The following is a 25,684-nucleotide window of genomic DNA, read 5'->3' on the forward strand; positions in this document are numbered from 1 at the left end:
GGTACGAACAGCGATTCGAATCGAATCCACATCCTAATCTCCTAGAGACGATAGTATCGAACATAGAAAAATATCGCTAAGCCACTAATACTTTTTCTTATCAGAAAAAAGCAGCTGACTCTACGTATGTACAGATGTACATATATACATGAAAGGTATAAAATAATTAAGGAAGTAATTAATACAAAAAAAAAAACAGAAAAACACATGACATTTCAAATAAAATTAACAACGTGTATTGAACAGAACATTTAACAGAATAATTCATATCTCCAACTCTCAATTTTAAAGGGGAACAACAACGAATTTTTGCACTTTAATTTATGGAATAATAATACAGTAGTGTTTCATATTGTTTCCACTATTATTATGGGGCTAAATTATGCATTAGAGTTGAACTTGGACATTGAATTTACATCAGAAACGTCGCCGTCAGAGATGGATACGGATGCGAATACGGATAATGGAGGCACTATGTCCCACTCCCTACTTGGCATTGTAGTTCTTGTGCACCTCGGGTGAGATGTTGTAGACGAACTGTAGGATCTCCTGGATGACGGGCTCCTTGCGCGTCACGATGGCACGGTCCATGTCAGCCAGTTTCACGCGGGTGTCCGCATCGATTTTAGCAGCAACGCCCTCCCGGCTGCCCATGTGCTATAGGTATGGGATCGTAGCGGATTAGCTTGGGTTCCAAAATCGGATCGAAGATGGGAAAACTAACCTTGGCCTCGAACTCTTTGAAGGCGCGCTCGCGCTCCTGACGGAACTTCTCAATCTCCTCGGTGGCCTCGTCCTTGGCCTGCTTCAACCTCCTTGCCTTGCCTGTGTATGTGTGTGTGTGTGTGTGTGTGGGTGAAAATCCAAGCAGAAAAAACAGTTATTCGTTAACTTGCACAATATTTACTGTTTTCCAGCGAGTCATGTGACCCGCCGAGCGTAACGTCGATAAGTGGGCGGCGGGCGCACAGGGGGAGCGGTAAATGGTGGTGGGTGAAAAAACACAGTTGCTTTTGCTTTCTGTATCTGTTTCTCCAATTGGGTGAAAAATAATATTCCAATTTGACTTACGTTTCCTTGCCTCTGCCACCTTCTCGGCGGCCTTCTTCTCTGCAGCGAGCAACTGCTGGATTCCCTGCGTTTGGCTGGCCATCTTTTAAGTTGGCTTTACGTTTTACGTGCTGTGCTGACCAAGAAGAAAAAAGCAAGTGACGACGACGACGATGGAATTATTTGCTGGTCGAAAATTGTCATATGACGAAGTTACACACATGCAGAAGCAACTCTGCGCGTAGTGGTGTGTGTGTGCGCACCAGGGATGGATGATTACGCCAGGGACACTATGTACATATTTTCACGTATAATTTAATTTTTTGATTAATCTGTGCCCTGTATATTAAAAGTCGTATTTTTATGTATGATTCTATTAAAATTAAAAATAATCTAAACAGTTTGGGGTTTCACGAGAACTAATTGATCTCCCATAAAATATATCGATACATCGGATGCTTATCGATACGCTGCTGCATTCCCACTGACGCACATTTTTGTTTATAACTATTTCATTATTTAAATTGTTTAAAATTCGCCGTGTAATTAGTTGAATCTGAGCAGAAGAGATGTCCTTTTCATTTACGCCCAACACCAATGCTGGAATTGGCGGCACAGCGCCTGCAGCGGGTGGTTTCGGCGGTTTTGGCGCGCGTCCAGCAACAACAACGGCGCCACCTCCAGCATTTGGTGCAACTGCAGCGCCAGCCTTTGGACAAGCAGCAGGAGGATCGCCGTTCGGACAAGCACCAGCGACAACAGCCTTCGGACAGGCGCCCACGTCGTTAGGACTTGCAGCGGCCACAGCAGCACAGCCAGGATTCGGAGCACCAGCAGCACAGCCAGGATTCGGAGCACCTACGGCACAGCAAGGATTCGGAGCACCCACAGCACAGCCAGGATTCGGAGCACCTACGGCACAGGCTGGATTCGGAGCACCTGCGGCACAGCCAGGATTCGGAGCACCAGCAGCAGCACCTGCATTCGGAGCAGCTACAACAGCATCGCCATTCGGCCAAGCAGCGCCTGCCGTCGTCACCGTAGCGCCCACATTCGCCTTTGCGCCACCGGCCACGAGTGCTCCGACCACAGCGCCGCCTGCTTTTGGTTTTGGCAGCACAGCCACCACCGCACCGGCCACTTCAGTCGGCATGGCACCGGCTCTGACTGCGGGCATTGGATCCTTTGCGTTCGCCAAGCCCCAAGCCACGACGGCAGCCAGTCTGAACTTCAACACGAACACCACGACAGCCACGTCGCAGCCATTCAACACGGGACTGCGGCTGGGGGGCACCACGTCAGCTGTGGGCAGTGGAATCTTTGGCAAACCGGCTGGCCAGCAGACCACAGCACCCGCGGCATTTGTGGGACTGGGCGGAATCGATGTGACCGCCACGCAGCCAAAGTTGGGAGACAACAAGAAGGACGGCATCAAGGTGAGTCCCCGAAGGCCATGGCTATTCGACCATATTAAGCATTCCCTTGGCAGATCAAGGAAACCCAAGTGCCGGATGAGATAGCCAAGACGGTGGAGGCCCTGAAGGTGTACATCAAGCAGCAGAAGACCACCTCCTCGGACATCGGACGGACGTCCACCTCAAAGTTCTCGAATGTGACGCACGAGATCACGAGCCTGGCGTGGGCGCTGCAGAACATGGCCAACTCGGTGGACACCAACAACCAGCAGATCAAGCTGCTGCGCCTGGAGACGGCCAAGGCCATACAGTCCCTGGAGATGTCACAGCGAACCCAGGACACGCCCATCGGGCTGCAGTACGAGAACAATGCGCCGTTCCAGTACTTTCAGTGCCTGGTGGTCAAGTACGAGCAGGATTTGATTGCCTTCCGGCAGCAGATCACGCTTACCGAACGGCACATGCACGCCCTGGCCAATCCGCAGAGCATCGCGCCCGAGGACCTGAAGCGCGGCTTCCGGCAGCTCAACGAGGCCTTCATCTCGCTCGCAGGTCGCCTGCACGAGCTCCACCAGCGCGTCGAGGAGCAGAAGGAGCTGTATCTGAATCTGCGACGCTATAAACTGCGCGATGCCACCAATGTCTTTGAGAAGATTGACAATCCACCGCCACCAGCAGTCGAGCCCCAACGGATCAGCAGTGGTCCGACGCCCTTCTCCAACATTTCGGCCATTAGCAGCCTGAACAAATCGTACGCATCGGCGGCGGCCGCTTCCTCCAGCAATGCGGCAGCCAAGTGATTGCTCCCACGATCCTTACGTTGAAATAAATCGTTATTCATGAAGTAAAAGTAATCCTCGCGAGGCTTTAAATATAGAATAGAATATATTTCATTTCCAACCGGGCCAGAGACAAAGATCAACAATCTGGTTACACCAAAACGAATCGCGAATCGCCTACTTCTTGACCACCTGTATGACATCCTCGTCGCCCATCACATGGGCAATGCCCACGCGCTGGGGCGAGTACTTCGTGGATGTGCCCCAGACCAGGGCATACTTGAACTGCGCGGCCAGCGTGCGATGAATGGCATGGCAGACATGCTCCACACTAACACCCTAAAGGCGGGGAGAAAGGAGGAGAAACGAGCATTAGAGAGGGACTATAGCAGAGTTTTTAGAACGAACCTTTCTCAAAATCAGACCATCATCAAAGTCTGGCGGTGCGCCGGGCTTCTTGGTGTATACCCTGATCAGTTGTAGGGACTCCCAGAGGGCCTCCAGCATGTAGTCCAGATTCAGCTTCATGTTGCAGCTCACGACAATGGAGTTGGGCTGGCGGGCCAGGCGATCCACCTCCTCGATGGAGATCTGATCGATTTTGTTGTACACATAGAGGCAAGGCAGATAGACACGATTGGCAGTGACCACATCGATGAACTCGTCCTCGGTGCAGTCCTCCCGGAACAGCACCTCGGCGTTGAAGATCTTAAAGGAGTGTAGAATCAATTGGACCATTTTCTCGCTGCAACGCGTCAGGGTGCAGGTCGAATTGAAGCTCAGGCCGCCGCCCTTTTTCTGTTTAAAGTAAATGTTGGGCTTGCGCTTGTTCAGCCGAATGCCCACCGACTCCAGCTCACGCTCGAGCAGGTCCCTGTGGACATTCGGCTTGGTGGCATCGAGCATCATCAGCACCAGATCGGCTGTGCGCGCCACGGCAATCACCTGACGACCACGACCCTTGCCCTGGGCGGCACCCTCAATGATACCGGGCAAATCGAGCAGTTGAATGTTGGCGCCCTGGTACTCGATTACGCCGGGAATGCAGGTCAGCGTGGTGAATTCATAGTTGGCTGAGGGCGGAAGAATCAAATGAAAGTGGAATCGGGGCTGGGGTAGGGAATCTATAGATGGTGCTACGTACCCGCCTCCGACTCTGTCTTGGTGAGGGTGGACAACATTGTGGATTTTCCCACAGACGGAAAACCAATAAGCGCCACTCTGGCATCTCCGCTTTTGAGCACATCGAATCCCTCGCCCTTTTCGCCCTTCTTTGTGGGCTCCAGCAGCTGGGAGCGATACTTGGCTAGCTTCGCCTTCAGCAGACCCAAATGGTATTCGGTGGCTGCAACAAAACACACACAAACAAAGCAAGTCAGGTGAAATCCTAACCTAAATTCCAATGCGGTAGACAGCACAGCACTGCGGAGACTGAGACTCAGACGCCGCAGAGTCGTGTCTGTGGTGTGGGGTGGTGGTGTCGGCTGCCGGCGGCTCTTACCCTTGTTCTTTTGCGTGCGTGCGATCTCACGCTCGATCTCAGCAATCTTCTCTAGGATGCCCATGATGTTGCTGCTGACGCGAGTGTCTGTGGGCCGGGCATTCAGTTAACAAACACAAAGTTCGCGTTTTATTATTATTTTAGCCAACAGGGCAGTGTGACCGCGCATTTATCGACTAAATATACCGTCTGACCCGCAAAAATATACCTAAATATACCATCTCTTTGTCATAATATACCGTAAATATACCGCTAATCGCGGCGCACTTTTAAATTGGAATAAATTTATTTTTGTTTTAAAAAAACTCATAAAATATAGACAAATACACATGTAAATACTGTTTTACCATTACAAGAAACCCCACAACACGCAAATTACGATAAATTACAATAGTGACATCGAGACAAAGAGAGAGGGAGATAGACAGAGAGAGAGTTAGTGGAGGGGGCGGCGCAGTATTTGCAGGCGGCGGCCAAAAAAACCAATTCCGCTGCTGCAGCTGCTGCAGGTGCTGCCCCTGTTGTGCCTCCCATTGCGTTTAGGCGTTTAGCGATTAGCATAGTAACCGTGTCCATGGTTGCCCATGAACTCCGTCCAACGTTGTGCGTCCAGGGGATCCAGCTCGGAGCAGACCTCGCCCGGCTGCAGCGATCGGCAGGTGCAGGTGATCCCGATCCGCGTCACAATCAACTGCGACTCGTACTTCGGCAGAGCGGGCTCCGAGTCCACCAGTCGCTCGCTGAGGCACTGCTTGAGGAACTGCTTGCGCAGAACGCGCAAATTATCGATGGTGTAGCCTGCAAGCAAAGGGAATGCCCAGCCCAGTATTAAGATTCATCTGAGGATCAATCCGGTTCTCTTTTGCACTCACTCTTGTAGGCGCTGATCTTCTCCTCCACGCAGCTGAGATCCTGGGGGGAGAAGAGCGGCGGATAGGCCTCCGATTCGCGTATGTTGAGCACAAAGGCAAAGTCCAGCGAGGAGCTCGCATTGCCCAGGGCCTTGAGCAGCACCCCAGTGGAGGAAATGGAGGCCAAATACCAATCGGAGGAGCCCGAACTCTCCTCTCCTGCGCCCTCCTCGCCAGCCGCTGTGGTGGCCCTGGACGAGGTCTCCTCGCGTCGCTGACGCTTGCGTCGCCGCCGGCTCTTCTGTGCCGCCACTGCCGCTGCCTCCACCGCCTGCTCCCTGGCCTCATTGTCCAGTTCCAGATCCCAAAGGCTGAGCGGCGACTGGGCGGACAGCGGCAGACTGGTGGTGCTGCTGGTGCTAGTGGTGGTGCTGTCCAGGCTGCCGCTGCGCACATCGCGATTGCTGTTGCTGGGATATTTGCTGCGCAAATGGATGGGCCGTTCGTTCTCCATCAGCTGAGGCACTTCGTCGTTGTAGACCATCTCGTACTCCTCCGGCACGCGCATCGCATTGGGGCCATCTGGAGGCTGCAGTGGTGGCACCTGTTCGTAGTCCTTCTGCGGGTAAGGAATCATATCACTGGCATGGAACTCTTAGACCTCAAACTGCAATCGAAAACTTACAAACTCCTTGGGATAGACACTGCCGCCGAAGGGCGGTATCTCATTGGGCAGCAGCTCCTGCAGTTGCTGCTCCATCAGGGGATTGTGCTTGTGATGCTTGCGCTTCACCGTCTGCTCCGCCTCGGCCACCTGTCGCAGCAGCTGCTCCCGATTGGCCAGCAGCTTCTTGAGCAGCTTCGGGTGCTTCAGCGGCGACTGCTTGCCGGCTGGCGCCGGCCGCTGTGTGCGATTCAGCTGCACCTCCAGGTCGTCGGTGCTGAAGAGCACCGCACCGGGCGGCTCAATGTGCCTGGCGATCGCGTAGAGCTTCAGCACCGTCGACTCGTTGTAGCGCAGGCGACAGGTGTCCGCCCGCGCCTGCAGGATGATGTCGCTGTCCGGCACAAACTCGTAGGCATCGCGGGCATTGGGCCTGTTGCGGCACTGGATCTGCCAGTGCAGGAAGAAGTCTCCGCCGAAGCTCTGCGAAATGGAGACGCCGCCAAGCAGACTGTTGGCCCCGCCGGCATCCGTCATCATGGCATTGAGCAGCGGCTGTCCGGTGCGTCCGTCCAGGATGGTGGTCTGCGAGTAGTAGTAGACGGGGAAGCCCGGTCCGGAGTTGTACTTGACCATGAAGTCGGTGACATTGTCGTGGTTGAAGTGGCCCGGAACGATGGCGCTCACGCACTCGCTGGCCGGGAATGTGTAGTTCCACATGACGCTGTAGTTGGCCCCATCGAAGGCGTAGACGGTGCTGTTGAAGGCCGCCACCACCACATCGGAGACGCTGTCCCCATTGAGATCGGTGAGCACGGCGGGGACCATCAGACCCGAGCCCGGCTGCTGGTACAGCGGCGTGAAGTGCTTCTCGCTCGTGTGCGCCATCAGGGAGTGCAGCCGGAGGGAGTAGACGCCGCCGGGGGTGTTCTGGCCACCTGTGAGGATGAGCAGCACTTCGGTGCCGTCCGCCTGGGTGAGCAGTTGGATGGGCACGAACATCTCCTCGCGGTAGGGCGTCGGTATGCTGCGGATCACCTTTCCCGTCTTGCCGGAGATCAGCTTGATGTGCCCCGCCTTGGACTCCTCGCGCTCCTCCAGATGGGCGGCAATCAGCTCGGGCACCGCGTCCCCGTCCAGATCGCGCAGCACATTGATCGTATAGAGATCCATGACAATGGGCGAGTTGGTCTCCACCTCCAGCTCACGGAAGTGCCAGATAACCGAGCCAGTGCGTCCATTGATGGCGTAAATCATCTGCAAATGGAGGATTTCCGGTAAGGATTCGCGCCACAGGCAGGTCTTTCGCAATGCTCACCCCAAGTCTGCCCGCGGCCACACAGTCGGTGCCGCCATCCCCGTCCACATCTGCGCTGCAGTGCAGCGAGAAGACATTGGCCACGCTCCACGACTGCCACAGGATGGAGCCATCCCTGCCATTGAGAGCCACCACGCCGCCCTCGCAGGGCACCTCGTCCTCGCCCTGCGAGGACTTGCAGCGTGGCAGTGGAATGCCCTCGTAGTGGATGTTGTCGTCCACGCCATAGCCGAAGATCACATCCTGGACGCCATCCCCGTTCAGATCCGCCGCTCGCAGCGGACTCTCGCTGTTCATGCGCGCCAGGCTGCGTGTCCAGCGCTTCTGGACGCTGATCTGAGTGCAGGGCACAAACTCGCTGCCCAAGCTGCTGCCATAGCCGATGCTGGCGGAGGAGGAGGCGGCGGCGGCGGCGCTGATGCCCGCCAGCTGGTTGGGATCCTCGCGCCACCAGTGCCGGATGCGCTGCAGCGGCAGGGGGAAGAGCGTGAGCATGAGGGCGGCGAGGCTGAGCAGGGCACAGACCACGGTGATGGCGGCCAGGGCATAGCAGAAGGGCTCACAGCAGCGTCCGCAGCGTCGTCGCTTGTGCAGCTTCATGATGGGCGCAGTGGAGCCCGAGCTGGAGACGGAACCCGAGCTGTGCTTGCGTCGTGGCGCCATCAGTGGGCGCTTCAGGCCCTGCTCCTCGCTGCGCTGTGGGTGGACAATGTACAATTATGGCCGGGATTACATTATGGCTGGAATTTCTTCCTTTTCGTGGCACCTTTTCGTGGCACTACTCACCTTGGCCGAGCGCGCGTCCTTGATGAACACCTCGTCGTCGACATCGTCGCTGATGTCCTCATCGATGGACGAGTCCCGTATGGCAATACGCTTCGAGGGCACATATGGTCGCAGTTTGATCATCTTGTCGATCGCGTTCGAGGACTCTCGCTGCGCCTGCAATTATGCGGAGAGTCGATGGTCGCCGATCAGAGGATTTTCCGCTGAGGTTTTTAATGCATTTTTTGTGTCTATATTCTCCTGTTTTTGCGCAAGCAGCCAGCAGGAAAAACTGCAGTCAGTGCGCGTCCTGCGGGTCGGTTAAAAATCGATAGCGAGACGTCACCAGCTTCAGCTTCAGGCCTCAGCTGGTTTTCCCGATTCGGCGCAGGCGCAATCGTCGAATAACGGACACTGCTACCTCTCTCTCCCACCCACAGGCAGAGGCACACACACTCCCTCGCAGATAAGAGAGGCGAAACTGCAGAGGCAAGGTAAGTTACGGCGCAGGTGAGGCGCAGTAAAGCTGCCAAGAGAATTTGTTTTGTGGGTGGATTTTCGCTTTCTACAGCAATTTCGACACGAAATTTAAGCCATTTGCATAGCTAAGTGGAAACCTTGTGACCAGTGTGTGCCTCACCTTTGCTTCGATTGGTACTTGGCACCGCACACGTGTTGGCCAACGGCTACAGGTTTTGTTTGTCAACATTGCTGCCGCCCACCTGGGCGAAGCGCACCTCCTCTCTCTCTCTCTCGAGAGAGCCTCCCTTTACACACTCTCTCCGATGGCAACTGTTGCTTGGTTAGGGCTCTCCAGTCCCTATACCACCCCACAACCATCCATCCATCCATCCATCCCTGTTGGGCAACTCCCTTATTAACATTGTCAAAGCGGTTCAATGTCCTCCGCTGTGGGGCCTTTTCATGAATGAAGTGGAGGGTGGGACGCACAAGAGTTGGAGAGGGAGAGCGACAGAGACTCCCAAAGAGAGAGTGAGGGGGTGGGATGGGTGCGGTTTCCATTCAGACAAACTTCCGCATATTGGGGGCTAAATGTGGGTCACAGGCTTCTGTGGGGCACTGTGTGTGTTTGTTGGCTCCTCCCCGCCACCAAGTTGCTTATTAATTTTTAATGCCATTTTGTCTGCGATTCTATGGCCAGGAAGTGCGATAAAAGAGAGAGATTGGAAAGGTAGCAGCGGAGAAGCGGAGAAATTACAAAGGCAACGAAGATATCGTTGATCGATTGATGCCAACTGATCAATTGAACAAAAGATTGAGTTATAGTTACCTCTACCACGAGTAAAACCACACAATCCTCCTCCTCCCTTCCACTCTTCCACATCTTGAAATTTGCGATCTTTTGACTTGTCGCTTGAGTGGAGCAGTTGAATCGCCGTGTCAGGCCTTGGGTGTTTCAGGCCTCCTTGTCTTATTTCTTCTTAATAATTTTCACGACCTTGCCGCAATTGACGTCACACAAACCACTAAATTACAAAATACATTTCCATTGCATCCCACAACCAGCAGGCAGGATCTATTTCTATTTTTTCTATGTATTTTCTTTGGTTTGTTCATAATTTATTTCACAAATTCGTTCTATGACGTAGCCGCTTGTCAAAAGCCAAAAGCCAAGTGAAAAAAAAAACAAAAATTTCCCTCTCTTTTCAAATTGAAAGTGCGGCCAAAACCTTTTGCAAATTTCCACCGCTGCAGCTGCAGCGGCTGTGGCTGTGGCTGCTGCCCTCAGCAGAAACTTAAGAGCACCACTTAGTGGTGCAGCAGCAGCACAGCAGCAGCAGCAGGACGCCGGGGCAACGTCTCTGTGAAAAGCGTGCACGAGCACTCAGGTCGGTTCGGTGCGGGTCCAAGCTCGACTGCATTCGAATAAACTATAGAAAAATCAGCGGCTTTTTATAGCCATCCCATCCATCTATGGATGAGCAGGGGGGGGGTGGGGTGTGGGCTGGGGCTATGGGTGCTTAAGTGTGTTATTATCGCATCAGAGATAATTTAATAACGACGAGTCCTTCTTCTTGTGGCGCCTGTGTCGGAGGCCAGAAACAGAAACAGAAAGGAAAGGATGTGATGTGATGTGATGTGTAGTTTGTGCCGTTTGAAGAGTGTTGCGGCAAGGCGTTGAGTGTTTGGCAAAGCCCCATGGCCTGCCCTGAGGCAGGGACCTCTATAGGCTCGCTGTATCTGTATAGAACAAAATAGAGGAGGGGCTGCTCCCCACATGTCTCTAGTGGGGCGACAACTGCTTCAAGGTTAGAGCAGGCAATTTTCCTCCATCCCATCCCCTTCCCGCCCCCCAACAGGTATTCCCAGGGTGAAGAGTATCTATTTATCTGCATATATTTTCCTTTGGGTATAAATAAAAAGAAAAATGTAGTTCTATATGAGAAATGGAAGCTATTTTCTATATATAATAAGCAGAGACACCCCTAGGGGTGCTCCAAGTGCAGAAAAAAGTGAGAATAAACCTCTATAGATGGGCGGAGAGACTGATAAATAGATTGATGATCATTCATCATGTGAGACCTCCATGATCCATACTCCTCCTCCATAATAATTTATTCTATAATTTGTGATTGAAAGGGAACGCTTTTAACTCTTTTTATACCCGTACTCAAAAAGTGGGGTATATTAGTTTGTGGTAAGTGGTGTGTGCACGCAGAGAGGACGTTTCCGCCCCATAAGATATATATTCTTGATCAGCTCATAGCCGGTCGTATGCCATGTCCGTCTGTCCGTCCGTCGTCCGTCTGTCCGTCTGTCCGTCTGTCCGTCTGATGGCGCCTATTGAGAGCTATAGAGCTAGGAAACCAATTGGTTTCCAGCCTCATGTGTTCCCCTCGTAACGCCCCGCCCCCTCCGCCCCCACAAAGGACGAAATGGCGGCACTTTAAAGTACGATAAAACAACGCAGTATCGTAGAGCCCTATCTACCAGTTGCCGATCTGAACTAGTCGGATTATAATTATAGCCAGATGAGAATTAATTTTCTGTTGGTTCCCCTCCTCTCCAGCGCTGCTGACGCTACTGATCCCCGCTCCCCCTGCCGCGTTCAGTGCGCGGCACCCCTAGCGGAAGGTGTGAATCAAATGAACATGTACAATCTACATGTAGTGTAGAATAGCATTGTATATGTGATGTAGTAGCAGATAGCAGTGTAGCAAAAAAATGTAAAATTTTTTTTTTTAATTTAAAATTTAAAAATCATATGCTCTAAATGTATATACTGACTGAGTACGGGTATAGTGGTCGCGTCCCAGAGCGACTCGCACGTTCCTTCTCGTTATTTATGGATCTCCCATCTTGTTTCCCCTTTTCTATTCCTCTTCTTTATCTGTACAAAATAATGAAGATAAAAACTCCATAAGTACGACTCTTAAATGCTTTAAAGTTTAAACCCTATGCTATATCCCTCCTTTCATTGTGCATCCCTCTGCTCCAGAATATCCCCCAACAAACTCCACTCCCATCAGCTTTGCTCTTCTCCCCCCTCTCTTTGGCCACTCAACCAAAGCTCTTTTGTCATCTCATTAAACTTGATTTTCCAGGCTTGATTTTCATCTGCCTCTCTGCCTCTCTGCCCTCTCTCCTCTTTTGCTGTTTTATTTTTTCCCTCTGATTTGTGCATTCCGTGTGACGTCAGGCGGGCGGGGTGACGGGTTCATTGGATTACCGTTGTGCCGTTGCATTCATTAGCCCCGCCATGTGGACAGGGGTCCCAAAGTGTCTGCTCACTTATGTCCCCTACATACCTCCTCCATTCACCCGCCCCCCCCCCCCATGGACCAACTTTTGCTGCGACAAATGGGCCACTCCTTGGGGCAGCACTTGACAAGTTGCGGAAGGACCTAACAAGTCCCCAATTGATTGGAAAAAATCACAAAAACTAAAGAACGAAATACAAAAAAGATTCAAACTAGAGACGGGCGGGCCAAAGGGCGGGCTGGAGGAAACTGTAAGAATTTCACCGAATTAAATATTGCATCAAATCGATAGACAAATGTCGCATCATGATGAAGGTCCTGGCAATGCATCAGGCGGTATGTGGCCACAATGTCGATGACGACAGAGCATAGCAGAGAGCAGAGCAGAGCATAGCAGAGCACAGATTATGTGGCAAAAGGAGGCAATGCCAAAGCACTCGTGGAAATTATGTTAAGTGACTGAGGCAAGACAAACAGACGACGACAACGACGACGACGCACAAGACGACAAGGCAGAAGGCAGAAGCCAGAAGGATATTTGCCCGTGTCCCATATATATGGTAGTAGTAGTGGTAGTAGTCATGCTCGCATCCATTGTCACACACAGATATACTCCCATGCAGTAACTGTCTTTAGTTCCTTGTTTTCCTCCCGATATTAAAGTCTACACACATTTTCAGGGGGCTTTCACTTTTGTTTTTCCCGACCAAGCCGCAGTCTGAAAAAGAACGAACCCTACCCTCCTCCCTCCTCACCCCTCCCCGCGAGCACACACAGACATCAGCGTCAAGCATCCTGCTGCCGCCTGACATCCTTCGGTTGGTTCGGGTTACCCGTGCAACGTTTTAAATTCAAATCGGCGGCGCCTCCAACTGTCAGTTGCCAGCGCAAGTTCGAACAGCAAAGACGTTCAGATCGGAACAAACCAAAACCAAAACCAAAAAGGGGAAATCTTCCACCCAACAAAATCTTAAAGTTCTTTCAAATTAAATAAACAGAAATATCTCTAGATATTTATTAGTGCGAAAATTTGTATAATTCGAAAGTGGTTAAATTAATGGCAAACAAAATTGGTGTCGCAATTGGTGTATCCATGAGATTGTCGAGCTGATGGTTATGCAATCGCTCGGAAGATTCGACAGATTCTAGAAATCTAACCCAAAATTAAGTGCTTCAGAAACTGAGGAGGTTCCATCTCTATCTACTGATTGTGTAAGAAAATGTTGCTACAATTTGTTTCAGAACTTTTGAAAACTTTTGAATCCTTAGTTTTTAATTTAATAATTTTTGCAGAGAAAAATCAGAAAATAAATATGCTCCAAAATTATATAAACTTTTAAATAGTTCTAAATTAATCTCAAGCTCATCAAAGATATTTCAAATAAGTTAAAGCAAATTAAATGTCTTAAAAGCCCTAAAATTTCCCAAATTTTTCATAACTTCAATACTTATTCCATAAAGGGTTTTCTTCTTTTAATATTCTTCTAGTGAAGAATATTTTCTAGCAATTAAAGGATCAAAATCTGTTTAAAAATTCTATTAAAATCTGAAAATTTCAAATTTACGATTCTTTAAGTTATCCCCAATTTGCGGCAATAAAAAACTACAAGAAAAACCTCTTGCTAAAACCCGAGTTCGAGTCCTACCTCCGACAATTGTCCTTGTCCAATGGGGGGCTGCTGCTGCTGCTCCTCCATTGCATTGGCGGTGATTCCTCTTTCATTGCTTCCCGCTTGTTCTGTATGCGCCCCTCCGCATCATCGTCGGGGCGAGGCGCATAGAAAGGCGCATGGGCCACTTAAGGAGCGGCGGCAGTACCCGCAGCCGTCCTTCCACCCCTGGTTAGCCTTCGAGTGGCTTTAATTGTGAATTAAGACGGGTATTGTGCGGCTGGAGAGCGCGACAGAGAGGGGGGGGACAGGTATCGCCTGCCAGGGTTGCCAGGGTATCGCCAGCCCAGCCAATGCCGAGGACGATTTACTGTCCTTTGTTATATTTTTATTTACTTGGGCAAGCAGCATAATTGTTGCTACTTTTCACGTGTCAATCGCTCTCGAATCTTGAATGTCGATTGTCAAGGACGGACGGACGGACGGACGGCGGGAGGGAGGGGCCCTTCGTCTTTGATCCTTTTGCGAAGGCGAAGGTCAGGGAAATATCCGATTTATGTATCAATATCAATTGTCCTTTGTCACCTGCTGCTGTACACAGGAAGAACCCTGAGAGTGGCTCAGCGAAATGGTGGCACAAATATTCCTGCTGGTGATTTGCTTCATCTGCCTCAAGCAGTATGCCAAGGGCGAATTCCAGTGAGTAAATGCAATCGGGAATATTTATCCATGATATTTACACATTGAATGCCAACTGCAGACAAAGTCTAGAGATCACAGACATCATGCCGGAGGACATCAAACGCTACGACAAAATGCGACCGCCCAAAAAGGAGGGCCAGCCCACGATAGTCTATTTCCATGTGACGGTCATGGGCCTGGACTCCATCGATGAGAACTCCATGACCTACGTGGCGGATGTGTTCTTTGCGCAGACCTGGAAGGATCATCGCCTGCGTCTGCCCGAGAACATGACCCAAGAGTATCGCCTGCTGGAGGTCGATTGGCTGAAGAACATGTGGCGGCCGGATTCGTTCTTCAAGAATGCCAAATCGGTCACATTCCAGACAATGACCATACCCAATCACTACATGTGGCTGTACAAGGACAAGACGATCCTCTATATGGTCAAGCTGACCCTCAAGCTGTCGTGCATCATGAACTTTGCCATCTATCCGCACGACACACAGGAGTGCAAGCTGCAAATGGAGAGCCGTAAGTCAGCGAATTCTTCCACAGAAATCTGTACTCTAGCGTGCTTCTTTTCCCCCTCAGTGTCCCACACCACGGATGATCTAATCTTCCAGTGGGATCCCACCACACCGCTGGTGGTGGACGAGAACATAGAACTGCCCCAGGTGGCGCTGATACGCAATGAAACCGCGGACTGCACGCAGGTTTATTCCACGGGCAACTTCACCTGCCTGGAGGTGGTCTTCACCCTGAAGCGGCGTCTCGTGTACTACGTTTTCAACACCTACATACCCACCTGCATGATTGTGATCATGTCGTGGGTGTCCTTCTGGATCAAGCCAGAGGCGGCTCCGGCCAGGGTCACCCTTGGGGTAACTTCCCTGCTCACACTGTCCACGCAACACGCCAAGTCGCAGTCCTCGCTGCCGCCTGTCTCCTACCTCAAGGCCGTGGATGCCTTCATGTCCGTTTGCACCGTGTTCGTGTTCATGGCCCTCATGGAGTACTGCCTGATCAACATTGTGCTGAGTGACACGCCCATACCCAAGCCCATTGCCTATCCTCCCAAGCCAGTGGCCGGCGAGGGCCCAGCCAAAAAGGATCCGGAATCGGGTGGGGGTGGAGGTGCTGGCAATCCGGCGGCCAGTAAGCCCACAATGCTGCCACTGGCCGATGAGAAGATGGAGAAAATTGAGAAGATCTTCGACGAGATGACCAAAAACAAGAGGGTAAAATACTGTACCAATATTTTTCGCTTAAAGATCTCTCTTATGGTGTGGCCCTTCCTTAGATTGTGACGACCACACGCCGTGTGGTGCGACCGCCCCTGGATGCCGATGGACCCTGGATACCACGCCAGGAGTCGCATATCATACTCACACCTGGCATTGCTCCTCGGCCGCCGCCGCCGCCGCCGCCGTTGCCAGTGGAGCCGGAATTGCCCAAGCCCAAGCTGACGCCCGCCCAGGAGCGTCTCAAGCGGGCGATCTACATCGATCGGGCATCGCGTGTGCTCTTCCCAGCGCTCTTTGCCAGCCTCAATGGCATCTATTGGTGTGTGTTCTACGAGTATCTGTAATGTGATGCTCCCCCACTGTCCCACTGTCCCCTTCTGATCCCTCTCTGTACATATGCTCGCTCTTAAACGTTGATTGTTCGCATATATATCGCATATATCAGTATCAGTATATCGTATATATACTCGTATAAATATATCTCTTAACTGTTAAGCTTTCAGGCGCACAGAAGCTTTAAGTCGTATGAATTTTAAAACATAGACAAAAATATTGTTGGACACACCACACACTCTGAGTATATTAATATTAATATTTATTAATTATCAATTATTATAATCGATGAACAATACAAAATTCCTGCAACAAGCTTCAAGGTTCAGAGATTCCAGTTCCAGTGACGTTGTAGCTGCTGTAGCATTAAGTGCAAATCGATCAAATGTAATTAATTAATGTCTCAACCAAACAAATGCTTTTAATTGTAAATAAATAGACAGAAAAATTACACTACAACAGAGTCTCATTGGAAAAGAGTAAGCGATGAAGACATGGAGAGAGAGAGAGAGAGACCATTGACTGCTAAGCTGCTCTGTGAGAGTGAGATGGGAAGTGTGCTGGCAATTTACGGGGAATTGTTTTGTGTATACCCTTAATAATACTTTATAACTGGCCGTTACTTGCATTTAAAATACAAAACTAAGCTTTCACGAAAGCTTTTGCTGTGCTTTCTTTGTAACGGTAAAGAAAGCTGCTTCAAACAGCTGTTTGAAAAAGTCTTTCCTTAAAGCTTTGGAAGTTTCTAATGTACTTGCAGCCATGCAATGAACTCTAACGTAAGTGTGTACCTCCCTTTATAGACCCGCTCTACCATACCCTACCATACTTTTTTTTTATGGAGCATTTGCATTATACATTTCCAACATTTTCTCAGCCATTAGGCCCCTCATGCCCATTCATTTATTAACACTCTTCTTCGTTAGACGATTATTTTGCGCTGCTTTTTCTTTCCAAAAGGTGTCAACATTTGGACAAACAATGGAACTTGCTCGGGTTTCGTTCGCTTCTTTCTACAGCATGGTGGAGGTGCTGGCTCTTGGCTGGCTGATGGCTGGCTTTATGAATACCCAATTAATTATGTTGGTCACACGCTCTACACTTTTACACTTTTACACTTTTACACTTTTGCCTTTTCACGGTCGTTAGTGACGAGCGTAGAGCAAAGAGCAGAAAAACAAAACAACACACAACAAAAAAAAAACAGATACAAAATCCAGCAAATGAGACAAAGATAAGAGGATGAAAGGGCGATGCAAAGATATCGAAAACTTCAATAACTTCCATCTGCAGCGTTCCACTACGAATGGTTTCCTTGGGCACGCTCTTCTTCTCTCTGCAACCCAAGGATTTCCATTTAATTTTGGTTTGGGTTTCTCCTTTTCATCAATTCATCGATACGAGTATTATTGTCTCTAGTTTATTTTCGCTTGAAATTATTTGCATTTAAAAGTGGGCCAACCGAAGCGCCAAGAGTTTTTTTTTTGGGGAAACCACAGTCAAAATATGATTCACAGTTTGTACTCGAACGTACGACTGCTGCCTGCCTGCCTCTATGAGAGGTTGTTGTGAGAGAGTGAGGAAAAAACATAGGAAGGTTGTGCAAGCCGGGGAATACCTGAGGTTGAGCCTCCGAATAGTGCTGCGAGTACGAGTAGTTTATGTGGGTGTGTGCTCAATGTAAATTTGTTTAGCCCCAAAGAAACGATGGGTTCAAAGCGGGTTGTTGTTCAAGGTAGCTTTTGGCTTAACAAATTTCCATTGGCAACATAAGGAAAGATCTAGATTTGTGCCTGAAAAACAAACGAAAAAAATAATCAAAATTATTCCGATTTCTGTCTAAGAAATCTGCAAAATATTGATTGATTTCTCCACTCTTTAGGAGATATATATAGGCATTGTTTTATACTTTCTTTTAAGGTAGTTCTGATACCAATTTACTGCTCATTCTATCACGAAATTTATACAAATTTCTGCCTAAGAAAACTCACCACAAAATGTGGGAAATACCTTCATTATTTGGTGCTATATTTTGGCATCGTTTTCCGACCGATTCGTGTCACAAAAATTCTATAAATTTCTGCCGAAAGCTTATGGTAATCTGCAGATCTGTCGCAGATTTCTGCATAAAACTAAGCCACTCCAATCAATCTGTAAGTCTCTTTTTTCTGTGCCTCTGTGGCGCTGCTGCTGCTTCTCAGGTGTTGGGCTCTTCATCTGCCTTCTGGCGTCACAGCTCTGGGGCCCAGAGAGAAAGAAAGAAAGAGAGAGAGAGAGAGAGAGACACTGCCAGACAATGCCCAAAAGTCTGAAGAAAGTAAAAATCCAGCTACCGTTGCGGCGATTAAGTCTCTCTCTGCACAGCACTCCCTCAAGCCCCACCACTCTGCACTCTTTCATTTACTCCCCATGCCGCCACTCCTCTCTCCACTCTTTCCACAAACGAAAATGAAACGATCTGCAACAGCAACAGCAACACAAAAGCTAAAGCCAAAGCTGCCTGACAACGACTCTGCGATTCCATTCCCCACTAAAAAAAAAAGATTGTTGTACGATTTTGAAGCCCGCGAGACTGTCTTCGCTGGTTGGTGTTTTGTCTTTTGCCGTTTTTCAGTTTCAATTTCAGTCGAATTCGGGCAGCAACGGCACACGGAAGCAGGAGCCGCAACACCCACAAAAACTTGGAATCTTGGAACAATATTGGAATAATACTTATAATAATACGAGCAAAAATAAACACGAAAAAATACGCTGATATTTTAGTGTGAATTTTAAACAGAAATCCAAACATCCAAACATATTGGAAGTGAAATTTTCACTGCAAATTTCGCAATCGGCAATCGGCAATCGGCGAGTGGCGCATAAAAATAAATATTACAAAATTCAATTAAAGCCAATTGGCAGACTCGTAAACAGCAACAACAACAACCAAAATTGAGACACTTTCGGTCTGAAACAATTTCCATAAAAAAGCAACGCTCCAAGTCGAAATTTTTAACACTTTCATTTTCGTTTCGTTTCGTTGTGTTTCGTTGAGTTCGTCGCGTCGCATCGCATCGCATCGCGCAGACGTGCGGTGTTTCGTTGAGTGTGTTAAATAATAGTAAACAAAAAGCAAAGTGAACAAAATCTGGCAAATGTTGAAAAACTAAAAGAAAAACGGAATACAACAAAAAAATTCGAATCGAGCGATGTTTGGCAAGATGCATTCGAATGCATTTCTACTGTGTTTAGGTGCGTATTTTCCACACAATGAAAACAGACCCATACTAAAATAAAATAAAATACAAAAAATTAACAATTAATTAACCCAAATTCCATTGGATATCGTGTGACATTTTGTAATAATTAATGCAGTGATTTAGATTCCTCTTAATTTGTGCCAAAAAGTAAATAATAAAAACCAAAGACTTAAGCAACAAACGCTGGACGTTTGATGGGACCGCTTTTTTCCATGAGGGAGGTATCTGAATGGTATCTGAATGAAAGTCTGAATGCACTTGGATGATTCGTTGTGGCAACTTTCGTTTGCAAGCAATAAAACTTCCGGCCACCACCACGTGACGTCAGAGCCAAATGGCAAATGCAAATCGAAAGAGAGACAGGGGAGAGACAGAGCGAGAGAGAGAGAGAGACCAAGGCCAATCTGTTGCTCTTTCTTTCGCGTAGAGTACGTGTTTTTTCTTGGTATTACCGCAACAGCAGGCCTGACCATCTATTATGCAACACATAAAAAATACCGTTGATGTTGTCAACACTCTCTGGCTCACCCCCTCCCCAGAGCCCAATCAGCTGCTGCTGCTACTGCTGCTGCTGGTGCCGGTTCCCCCAAACATCCAGGCGACGGGTTTATTTATGGCCTGACCATGAAGTGCACACAATTTTAATGCTACCTCCTCGGCGGCTGCATTTGCGGCTTTCGGAAGTCATAGTCATGGCACGCAGCTGTTTGTTGCACATTGCCCCTGCCCCAGCCACTGCCACACGCTTCACAAATGATAGTTTTTCCACCGCATGACATCTCTCTTTGTGGGGGGGATTTTCACTTTCATTTGAGTTGGAAAACCGAGGGAAAAAACAGCTGGTGGGCTTTGATTGGCTTTAAGCCTTGTGTGCTTTTTGTCTGTTTTAATTGAAGTAAAGATAAAAATACAATTGTTGCTTTGTAAATTAAGTTTGTTTGTTGAATCATATCTTGGATATTTTACCAAATACTTTTCTGTTAGTTTTGAGCATTCAAAATAATTAAAATCGTTTTTAATGGTTTTACAAATTTTAGAAAATATTTTAAGACGTTGAAAAATACAAATTGAAATGCATTTGTGGGAAGTACACGCCAAACGGGACGGACAGTTGGATATATGTCTAGATCGATTTGGCTTTTGCTGCTAATCAGGAATATTAATATATATCATATAATTTATGGACCTACTTTGTGTTGCAGATATCCAAATGAATCTATTGGATAAATAACACTTGAAAACCCACTTAGATCTGCTCTAGATATTCATTTCTGTTTGTTAATTTTCACTTTTATTGATTCCAATGGAGAGTGTGACACCTTTTCAGGTCATCTTCCAGCCATTCGAACACCTACACAAAAGTCTTTTGCAAACAATGAACCACAAATAAATGCCAATATTCCTATATCTATGCCAGAAGAGTCTCTGCCTGAGTCTGCGTCTGCGCGCAGACTTTTTTGGGGCCATTCACTTTTGATACTCTCAGATTTTTTGTGTCTCTGTATTAAGCCCTGTAATTGGCCAAAATATTCCATTGTGTCCATGCCCCATGGAGGGGCAGCACACAGAAACCAAAGCAAAGCAAAGCAAACCAAAGCATTGCCATTGCCATTTTATTCCAAGTGAAAGTGACAAAAAAATAAAAAAAGAGCGTTCGTCGTTGCAGGGCGCACACCTCGAAAAATGTTAATGAGCCGCAAAAACCAGACAAAATAAAAGCAAAACTACAACAACAACAACAACAAAAAACTTAACCCAAATCGTTGGATAATAATCAATTTGTTGGTTTTCCTTTTCGTCTGGCAGAGAGGTGAAATCTGTTTACGGGGTAGCGGCGACCTTGAGGAACAGCAGGAACTTGCACTTCCTCCTCCTCGTCTGAGATCCCCAAAAAGAAAACATGTCGAGTCATTAAACAAAGTCAGAGCCAGCCAACTGGAGCCCAACGAGCCCACAGAGATTATGTCACGGCAGCCACCACAAAAAAAAAAAAATCACATACAAAAAAAAAAACTTAAATAAACATTAAACGCCACCAAAAAGCAGGGGAGGATTGGCTGTGGTGGAGTCATAACCAGCGACATACTTTCTCATTTTGGGAGGCAAAGTACTTACAGATACTCGTATGCGTAATGCCAATTTGTGACATTATTCAAGCGAAGACGAACCGCACGGAACCGAACCGAACACTCGCTTTAGGGGGGTGGGGTGCTGTGGAGACTTTGCATAAGGCAATGGCCATTGTTTGTTTGATTTTGAAGTGTGTGTTAGGTCAGTGATGGATAGCAGAGCGATGAGAATTGGAAAGAAAAACGTATAGCTAGAGCTGCATAATAGTTTTCCGGCTTGGGCATGCGAATCATTGAAGATTGCTGCAATTTAGTGGCCTGAAATTGATAAATACTCCATGAATAATGATGTTAAATAATTATTAAATAAATTCTGCTAATTGCTGTGGCTCCTTTATCTCTTTGTAGTCCTCTTTGCTGGCTGCGTGTTGCTGCGTATCCACGCCCAAGAGGACGACGACGAACAGCCGCTGCATCTGACAAACGACGGTAAGTCCGCACGCCATGAGATTTGTTGTCACGGACATTCATAACTTTAACCTTGAAGGCAGCGTCTTTCTTTCAGCCCCAACTCCATGACAAGCGACTGGGTCGCCAGCTGCGCGAGGATCTCGGCCAGAGCCTAAGCTCCGCAAGCAGCGGCAGCGGCAGTGGGAGTGGGAGCAGCAGTCAGTCCACATCCACGTACGAGGATGATGAACAGGATGAGGACGATGTGGAGGGCTCCAGCGAGTACTATGACAGCGATGAGGAGCAGGACAGCAACGACTCGCTGCCACGATTGCTCTCCCAGTCGACATTCAATCGGATATCGGAGACCCTGGGCGCCATCAATCATGTGGGACACATGCTGGTGGACATGACCAGAGGGGGACAGGATGCGGCCAAGCCGGAGAGTGAGGGAAGCGATGACAAGAGCCCCGGCACCAGCTCCAGCACCACCTCCAGCTCCGCTTCCACCACAGAAACAACGCCCACTCCCGCCCCCGCCGGTGGCAGCAGCACGAAGATCGTGACATCCTCTCCTCTGGGCAGATCGGAGCCCCTGCCGGGCATCTCTGGCAAGCTGCTGGACAGCCCCATTACACTCTCCGCCAACAGTTTGCTGCCAGCGGGCAGGCCAGCCAATCTGAGTGCCATTCAACAGGTGGCAACCAAAAGAATAGGCGTCGAGTCCTCCCCCATGTTCGTCGAGAACAAGGAGCTCAAGCAGAAGAAGAAAAAGAAGAAGAACAAGAACAAGCAGAAGCTGAAGCAGAAACCCAGCGAGGATCAGCTGCAGGGCACGCAGCAGATCCAGCAGAAGATCAAAATTCCAACGACGCCTCGAACCACCACCACCAGCAGCAGCAGCAGCACCCCGACAACCAGCAGCAGCACGAGGATCACGCCAGTGACCCTACGACCTCTCGATCAATTGGCTTTGGCCAGCAGTGAGGAGGCGGAGGAGTCCGGCACGGGCAAGGATGTGGAGAACTACTGCAAGACGCCAAGCGGCCGGGCGGGACGCTGCGAGGATCTCAGCAGCTGTCCTGCGCTGCTGCTGAATCTGAGCAGCCTGCGCGAGTCCCTGTGCTTCAAGAGTCTGTTCGTGCCGGGCGTCTGCTGTCCCCTGTCTTCGGTCAGCACTTCGGAGAGTTTCGCCCTGCAGAGCACCACGCAGAGGCCGCTCAAACTGACGGCCAAACCCACTCCCGGCAGCACCACCAAACGCACCACTGTGCGGCCAGCGACAGCCAGACCCACGACGCGGCCCACCTCTGGTCTGGTGCTCATTCCCCAGAAGAAACCGCCAACCACCACTACGACGACAACGACAGAAGTGCCCCTGGAGCCCGAGGGCCTGGACGAGATTGGCAACAACATTGTGGATCCGGACGAGTGCGGACAGCAGGAGTACTCCACGGGCCGGATCGTGGGCGGCGTGGAGGCACCCAATGGCCAGTGGCCCTGGATGGCAGCCATCTTTCTGCACGGCCCCAAGCGCACAGAGTTCTGGTGCGGGGGCTCCCTGATTGGCAGCAAGTACATCCTGACAGCGGCGCATTGCACGCGGGACTCGAGGCAGAAGCCGTAGGTTTACTTTGGCAGATTCTTCCTCGATTGATTGCTGATCCAACAGATCCTGTTTCGTTACAGCTTTGCGGCACGACAGTTTACCGTGCGCTTGGGCGACATAGATCTGTCCACAGATGCGGAGCCCTCGGATCCGGTCACATTTGCCGTGAAGGAGGTCAGGACGCATGAACGGTAGGTTGCCCTAGCCCCTCCCTGAGCTGCAGATGGTAAATATAACTCTCTTTTTTTTGGCAGCTTCTCACGCATTGGTTTCTACAACGACATTGCCATTCTGGTGCTGGACAAACCCGTGAGGAAATCGAAATATGTGATACCCGTCTGCCTGCCCAAGGGCATTCGAATGCCACCGAAGGAGCGGCTGCCGGGACGCCGGGCCACTGTGGTGGGCTGGGGCACCACCTACTACGGTGGCAAGGAGTCCACCAGCCAGCGGCAGGCAGAGCTGCCCATCTGGCGGAACGAGGACTGCGATCGCAGCTACTTCCAGCCCATCAACGAGAATTTCCTGTGTGCTGGCTACTCCGATGGCGGCGTGGATGCGTGTCAGGTGAGCAATGCTGCTGCAAGGAAGATCTTTAAGCAGAGAGATTTATTTGGTTTGTGCCCTATAGGGTGACTCTGGTGGGCCTTTGATGATGCGCTATGACTCCCATTGGGTGCAGCTGGGCGTTGTGTCGTTTGGCAACAAGTGCGGCGAGCCGGGCTATCCTGGTAGGTCATCATACAAACTCTTGTTGGGTATCTTTTCTAATCAATTTACCCCTCGCAGGTGTGTACACACGTGTCACTGAGTACCTGGAATGGATACGAGATCACACGCGTGACTGATGATCATCGGACTGATCCATCCGCTTAGCCTGTAACTTGTAGCCTAGGTTTAGTTACTTACTAGTCTCTTACTACGTACTCTTAATGCTCTGACCCCGATCCCCCTGTTCCACTGATGCCCTGACTCCTTCCTTTATTTATTAACACTTTTGTTCCATTGTTAACTTAATTATTTAATATTTAAACGTTTACGAATAAAGTGTGTCCAAGAAATTCGCTATAGTTAATCCGATTGCAGGTTTCCGAGTGCTAACATAGTGCACCATTTAGTTGGATTTTCATTTAGTTGTGTTGGTTCAGTCATGAAACTCTGCTGCTTTCTTTTCGCCTGGGCACTTTCTTTTGGCTCGATTCACAGCCAGTTAGTTAGTGAGTTTCCGCATGGAATTTCAACCTTAAATATTATCTAATTTAATTATATTTTCCCCTTCTAGACATACAACTTCCTCCCAAGGATGAGTGCAGTGCGCAGTGCCAGCCCGCACGATGTGAATTTATATACCAAGCACCTGGCGATTGCGTAGTTGGATTTTGCTGTCGCGTCATGCCCTAAATGGGTGTATAAATACACATAATTGGTAGAACCTTTCTGCCTAGTTGTTCCCATTTGAATGTCACGTTGTTTTGCATTTCGTTCCCCCTTATCAATTGGTCATCCTCCATGGCTCTTAAGCCAGCATAAAGAATCGCTTTGGAAATACTTTTATCAGCCCCGAAACTTTAACCTTCAGTGTTCCGTCTGGCCCCCATCATGAAGCTACTTTTTTTACTCTGCCTGCTGTCTGTCCCATTGGCAGAAATAAATTGTGAAATAAAGTGTAAGAGCGAGACAAACCCCACCGAAATTCATATCCAGCGATATCTTTATCCTTTCTCCTTTAGATGTCGTCCACACGGAGCCAGAGTGCATGGCCTTCTGCCTGCACGATGCCTGCTATGACTTATTCAAGGTGAATGGCAGCTGTCCAGGGGAACTACATTGCTGCAAGATCCACATAATGGGCGGATGATTCATTCGAGTTTATATTTCTATAAATATTTCTATCCCCCCCTATTATCTGATTACTACTCGTCTTTTCGTTATCAATGGGGGAAGCGGAAGGGTAGAACCTGATGATAAGTTTCATTCATTCTTTTTTATGCGAGAGTGCGAGCATTTCATTTAGGTTTTCTTTATCAACGAATTGAAAGGGGAGCAGAAACGTGACTCTGTTTATTGCATAAGGTTGTTTCCTCTCTGTTGTTGCCGGCTCTAAATCTGCCACTTATTACTCCCGCTCTCTGCTTCCACTCTGTGTTCTCTCTCTCTCGTTTCGCCGCCACTCTCTGCGCAATGGTCACAGCTGACGGACGCGTTTTTTGTCGCCCTCTCTCTGCAAGCCGGTTGCTGCGCGTGTTTCTTAGTGTTTTAACCATCGAAATATTACACATAAATCACCAATAAACGACCAACTCAAGTAGCTCTAATTGCTAAAAATTATAACACAATCTACAAGTGATTTACAGCAGTTCTAAATCATCAAATATATT

The 25,684-nt window shown here is 49.1% G+C and overlaps 6 protein-coding genes and 1 long non-coding RNA gene across 7 annotated transcripts; 4 read left to right on the forward strand and 3 right to left on the reverse strand.

Moving 5' to 3' along the window:
- Positions 1–213: 213 nt before the first annotated feature.
- LOC111070254 (V-type proton ATPase subunit G) lies at positions 214–1,246 on the reverse strand. The gene is made up of 3 exons (XM_022360672.2): positions 1,072–1,246; positions 725–825; positions 214–657 (listed from the first exon to the last, which is right to left on the reverse strand). The coding sequence occupies exons 1-3, from the start codon at positions 1,151–1,153 to the stop codon at positions 487–489; spliced, it is 354 nt and encodes a 117-aa protein (XP_022216364.1). The 5' UTR covers positions 1,154–1,246; the 3' UTR covers positions 214–486.
- A 245-nt stretch (positions 1,247–1,491) lies between these two features.
- LOC111070251 (nuclear pore complex protein Nup58) lies at positions 1,492–3,329 on the forward strand. The gene is made up of 2 exons (XM_022360669.2): positions 1,492–2,486; positions 2,540–3,329. Exons 1-2 carry the CDS (start codon positions 1,620–1,622, stop codon positions 3,263–3,265), a joined length of 1,593 nt encoding a protein of 530 aa, XP_022216361.2. The 5' UTR covers positions 1,492–1,619; the 3' UTR covers positions 3,266–3,329.
- A 2-nt stretch (positions 3,330–3,331) lies between these two features.
- Positions 3,332–4,917, reverse strand: LOC111070252 (developmentally-regulated GTP-binding protein 2). The gene is made up of 4 exons (XM_022360670.2): positions 4,746–4,917; positions 4,389–4,589; positions 3,653–4,317; positions 3,332–3,583 (listed from the first exon to the last, which is right to left on the reverse strand). Exons 1-4 carry the CDS (start codon positions 4,807–4,809, stop codon positions 3,422–3,424), a joined length of 1,092 nt encoding a protein of 363 aa, XP_022216362.1. The 5' UTR covers positions 4,810–4,917; the 3' UTR covers positions 3,332–3,421.
- Positions 4,918–5,247: 330 nt separating this feature from the next.
- LOC111070250 lies at positions 5,248–9,942 on the reverse strand. Its single transcript, XM_022360668.2, has 6 exons — positions 9,635–9,942; positions 8,365–8,520; positions 7,579–8,274; positions 6,282–7,517; positions 5,618–6,215; positions 5,248–5,543 (listed from the first exon to the last, which is right to left on the reverse strand). Exons 1-6 carry the CDS (start codon positions 9,686–9,688, stop codon positions 5,293–5,295), a joined length of 2,991 nt encoding a protein of 996 aa, XP_022216360.2. The 5' UTR covers positions 9,689–9,942; the 3' UTR covers positions 5,248–5,292.
- Positions 9,943–12,956: 3,014 nt separating this feature from the next.
- LOC111070049 (glycine receptor subunit alpha-4) lies at positions 12,957–16,381 on the forward strand. The gene is made up of 5 exons (XM_022360349.2): positions 12,957–13,277; positions 14,277–14,374; positions 14,436–14,890; positions 14,951–15,597; positions 15,660–16,381. The coding sequence occupies exons 2-5, from the start codon at positions 14,304–14,306 to the stop codon at positions 15,945–15,947; spliced, it is 1,461 nt and encodes a 486-aa protein (XP_022216041.2). The 5' UTR covers positions 12,957–13,277; positions 14,277–14,303; the 3' UTR covers positions 15,948–16,381.
- A 5,270-nt stretch (positions 16,382–21,651) lies between these two features.
- LOC111070051 lies at positions 21,652–24,154 on the forward strand (the record flags this gene model as incomplete). The annotated part of the gene is made up of 6 exons (XM_022360351.2): positions 21,652–21,736; positions 21,799–23,320; positions 23,387–23,497; positions 23,561–23,873; positions 23,938–24,037; positions 24,096–24,154. Coding segments are annotated over 6 exons (2,190 nt in total), but the record flags the coding sequence as incomplete, so codon positions are not given.
- A 258-nt stretch (positions 24,155–24,412) lies between these two features.
- On the forward strand, positions 24,413–25,216 carry LOC111070052. The gene is made up of 3 exons (XR_002607312.2): positions 24,413–24,523; positions 24,589–24,972; positions 25,037–25,216. It is a non-coding gene; the product is annotated as an uncharacterized LOC111070052 (long non-coding RNA).
- Positions 25,217–25,684: the final 468 nt, after the last annotated feature.

Source organism: Drosophila obscura, unplaced genomic scaffold (assembly GCF_018151105.1).
Source record: "Drosophila obscura isolate BZ-5 IFL unplaced genomic scaffold, ASM1815110v1 contig_4, whole genome shotgun sequence".
In the NCBI taxonomy this organism is placed as follows: Eukaryota; Metazoa; Arthropoda; class Insecta; order Diptera; family Drosophilidae; genus Drosophila; species Drosophila obscura.